This window comes from Oryzias melastigma, linkage group LG4 (genome assembly GCF_002922805.2).
Source record: "Oryzias melastigma strain HK-1 linkage group LG4, ASM292280v2, whole genome shotgun sequence".
NCBI lineage: Eukaryota > Metazoa > Chordata > Actinopteri > Beloniformes > Adrianichthyidae > Oryzias > Oryzias melastigma.
The window spans coordinates 22,540,154-22,544,574 of NC_050515.1; the positions used below are offsets into that span (position 1 = coordinate 22,540,154).

At 39.9% G+C, this 4,421-nt stretch overlaps 1 protein-coding gene across 8 annotated transcripts in view; it reads right to left on the reverse strand.

The window, feature by feature from the left end:
- Window positions 1-4,421, reverse strand: part of mast2 (microtubule associated serine/threonine kinase 2) — a 169,870-nt gene that overhangs the window by 47,023 nt on the left and 118,426 nt on the right. For 2 of the 8 annotated variants that reach the window (XM_024278305.2, XM_024278304.2), the window contains exon 1: window positions 3,582-3,770. The exons of the other annotated variants lie outside the window; for them this stretch is intronic. In XM_024278305.2, coding sequence (XP_024134073.1) covers window positions 3,582-3,652 — 71 coding nt within the window. In that variant the 5' untranslated portion in view covers window positions 3,653-3,770. Of the gene's footprint in view, window positions 1-3,581; window positions 3,771-4,421 lie in introns of those variants that run through there. 8 annotated transcript variants of the gene reach the window in all.

The window sequence follows — 4,421 nt, forward strand, 5'->3', positions numbered from 1 at the left end:
ATATATATATATATATATATATATATATATATATATATATATATATATATATATATATATATATATGTAAACAGTAGGACTTTAAGAAATTGTATAAATAAAGTCTGAAAAAATATTGAAATATTTTTATCTACAAAATGAACAAGAATCTAAAACATGTGTGGGCCAAAATTCTGTGTGTTGTATAGAAAACACTGAATTGCTGTAACTGTAGTTTGTTTAACAAATGACTCCTTTTCTGCAACATAGCCAAACGGCTGAAAGACAGTGGAGAAGAATGGAGGAACAAAGAGAAACAAATGAAGTGAGGACAAGAGAAGACGGCAGAGGATGACAACCAGCCTGCAGCTCACAGAGAATCCCACTGAGACAAAACCAGCGTTCAGCGAGCGTTGATTCATTAGGAGCGACTGTCACTCATCTGGCTGCTTGCTTGCAGGCTAATGAACAGAGGCAGCTTCATAAATATGGATTAAGGGCTGAGCCAATCCAGGCTTCACCTGCCAAAGTCTGACGGGGAGGCGGTGGAGTGATGGAGTGACGTGGGTGTGATGCAGGCCGCCGGGGCAAACCGCGGTACAGTGAATACATGTGAGGGAGTTTTCCAAACATACAAGCGCCTCTAGAGTCTAGCAGGAGAGAAACAGACAGCTCCACTAGGAGGACCTACTTTCTGCCTCTTTCTCACTCAGGCTGCTGCTCTCCCCCAAAATATGCCAAAGAACAGACAAGTTTTGACTTCTCTTCTATTGCAAACTCCCCCCTGGGAAGCATGTATCCATTATGCTGAAGTGGCTCAAGGCCGCATTCTGCCACAACCGGGAGCTCGTACATAAAGAGAGCTTTTGTGAGAATTTTGACACCATCAAAGCATCAGCATGCCAGGTAAAAGCAAAGGCACTTCTCAGGCTGAAGCTACACTTCCTGCTACTCAGAGTATTCATTTTCCTGCATGATAAGCAAACAAACTCCTGGCAAAGTGTGGAGGAGATGGTGTGATCCAAAGACCCGAACATGAAACCTAGAAAGGCCAGTAATTAACAATAGAGTTTTGAAATAGATAGTGATTCAAAGTTGATTTTTTTTTTATTTACCCACAAAGCAGGCTAATGGTAAAGTGTTCACCCTAACACTGGGAGACAGGTTCAAATCCATGGTTGGATCAAAGACTCCTAAAGTCACTCTCCAACCATCATTTGATCCATTTTAAAACGTTCCTAATAGTCTTTTAATGATGATTATGCCATTTTTAGCCAAAACCAAAAAACTTGACTAGGATATAGTTTCTGCAGAGCGCCAGGAGTTCAATACAAATTCACCTCTAATTGATAGTGGAATTGTTGATGTGTAGCAATGACACCTCTTCTTTCCCATCCTCACTTCTGAGAGCTCTTTGTTTACACGCTCTCCTAGCTTACAGCCCCTCACTACTCCAACCTAACATTACTAGTACAACAAAAACAGTGCAATAGTTTTAAACCAGATACCAGCTCATACGATGAAAACAAACATGGTAATGGATCTACTTGCCTACAAGTGGATGCATCAGCAGGGAGCTTGTGGCCCGCTCAGTGTATTTTCTAAATAATAAATATGCCCTTTCAAAAAAAAACATTTTTTTATCTGCTATAATTCATGATTTTCAGTAATAAATACTCAAAATCACATTTCTAAGCATAATTTTCTTTATAAATGCCCTCCATCATAAGTAAAATGCAACAAGAAAGTTTTTAAAACACCAGAAACACTGATTTTATTGGAGTGGGTCACTAAAAAAGGCATCCTATACTTCTATGTATGACACCATACATTAAGAATTGAAATGGAGGTTTGAACCACCAAACAGTGAGTGGTTTTAGTATAAGTTAAATATGGAGAACAAAATTCTTCCAGAAATTCAATCTGCTCTGATGCCACAAATAACAACCTAAAAAAAGATCTTGGAGTCTCAGAGAAAATGAGCTTCAAAGACGACATTCAGGGATCAAACATTTCAATGATCTACTTTTATCCAGGTAGACACAAATAGAACCATTCACTCCAAGTTAATTAATATATAGAAAATTGAAACATTCTGTACATAAACAAAATGGTATATTAACCTCAAATGATATCTTTAGGAGACTTACTTTTTTAAGTATCTAATCATTTTGAGAAACTTATCATTTATTAATTCACAATTACACTAAGATAGGCATCTGAAATTCTGATGTCAAAAAAGACAGAAAATCTGCCTGAGCTGATGAAAATGCTGTCCGTGCATTTTTTATTCCTGCAGTTGCAAGATCCTATTAATAACACTGGGGAGTTTCTGCAAATGTTTCAAATTTCATATATTTGCTCGTGTTTTACATGCAATATGAAACACTGCATAAAACCTGAAAATCTAATAACTGGTGCTAAAAATTCATACGGTAGGCTGTCACAAACAGATGCGTAACAACCGGGTCTGACGAGCACCCAAACGCAGAGAGAAGACGGTGGGTTTGTGGATAAGATCTGCAGCTAAACTCATTTCCCACAGTCCTGCCAATAATGTGGGTTTGAGGGTTACGGCCACCACAGGAAATCAATGTGGTGGTCCACAGAACTGTGTGTGTATGTGTGGCAGTCTGCGACAAGCTTCTTAAATAGCCTTATGAGGGGAAAACAAAATAATTTCCCTTATCTGTAACAATTTAAATATATATATATATATACTGTATATGTATGTGTATATTGCTCGTAAATCAATGGATGAGTCATGATTTACTTCTAAAACACAAGACAGAAAGGTCACAGTCACGTTGAGCTAAAAACAAGTGTACATCCTTCCATCCTCGGCAAAACCGAAAGTCTAATTCTATAAACTTCAGGACTATTTTAGTCATTCGTTTGTGTCAGATTATGTCTGTTTTACTTCTGTTTTAAGCTCAATTTCACCAAAGTTCTTGTGTAAAAACAGACTGCACCCTTAAAATAAGCTTTTAGGTCACAGTGACACTTAAATGTAGACTTCATAAACCTGGGAAGTGCTGCCTCTTGTTGCTATGCAGAAGTCACAACCCCTGACTCCTCAAAAGAATAAAAAAAACAGCGAAGACAAACACTGAACAGGAACAGAGACGATGAAACATGCCCTAAACATGTGTGTCAGCATGTCTGCAACCCCGTTATTACAGGGAGGAGGCGGGTGATGCTGCTTCACAGTGATAAAAGCTGCTCTGACTCCTTCCTGCTGGAGGAGAGATACTATTCTGGCTCTGACAGACAGGGAGGAAGAGGAGGCAGAGGGGTGGGAAGAAGAGGTCAATTGAGGGAAGTGAAATGAGGAATGATGATGCAGTGCTGCATCCGTCAGTATCAAATCACAGCTTCAGCTTCAATCGCACAAACACAAGGAAATGTCATGGAACTCCTGTTGAGTTTCAATAAGCTTCACTGTTCGATCACAGATCAGTCAGCTGACCTTCATGCCAGAGCTCCTGCTGAGCTATAAGACATTCAGGGAGGAGAGCAAAACCAAGACTGTCCGAAAAACAGAGGGCAAATTTGAGATAGAGGAAAAGAAAAAAAGAGCTGCATTTGAAGTGAGCGCATACCTCTTGGAGCGCCGCAGCATGCTCCTCTCGGGGAGGGAGAAATTGGAGAGCACAGTCCAGGAATCAGACATGCTGACGTGGAATCAGTACTCGCATCACTCCAACCTGACGGGGAACAGACACCGGCTTCCACCTGTCACACCGACGGCATCGAATGTGTGGGCTTGCTGGTGCGGTGGCTCCTCTCCCTCTTCTGATGCTGCTTCTCCTCTCAACAGCGCCTCCCTCCTTCCTCCCTCTCTCCCTTGCTCACCTCTCTGTCTGGATGGACTTTAGTTCTTATCAAGAACACGTTCTTTTATAGAATATGACCCTCCCTATTTCTGCAAAGATAGATGCTGCTGTATGTCATACAAGCTAAAAATGCAAGTAAAAATGTTCAAATTGAAGAATTTGACAGGAAAATGTGGAATATGAAGCTACGTGAGTTCAAATCTAGGGTTCAGTTATAACCTAAGACTAAGAAAGAAATGGAACCCAATGCCTCTCTGCTTGGTGCTCAGCAATAAGAGGTTGGATAACTGTCAGCTGTGATAAAATAATAACGCTTAAATAAAACTACCGCAACAAACACTGAAACTTGAAGAATATTGGTCAAAATCAGTTTTTTTTTCCCATTAAATTACATTTCTGAAACCAAGATCCAGCTGTCATTTGGAAACCTGCACTATTTCATATGTGTTGGCTCCATATTTGGGACCTTGAATATAAAAGTGTATACAAACGAGTTGAGTGCTTATAGGGACAGGTTCAGTGTCTGGTGACGGGCAGTGGGTTATGCATTCATGGGTGAAAGGTGTCAATACTTATTTGTACAATTATTCATTCATTCATTCATCT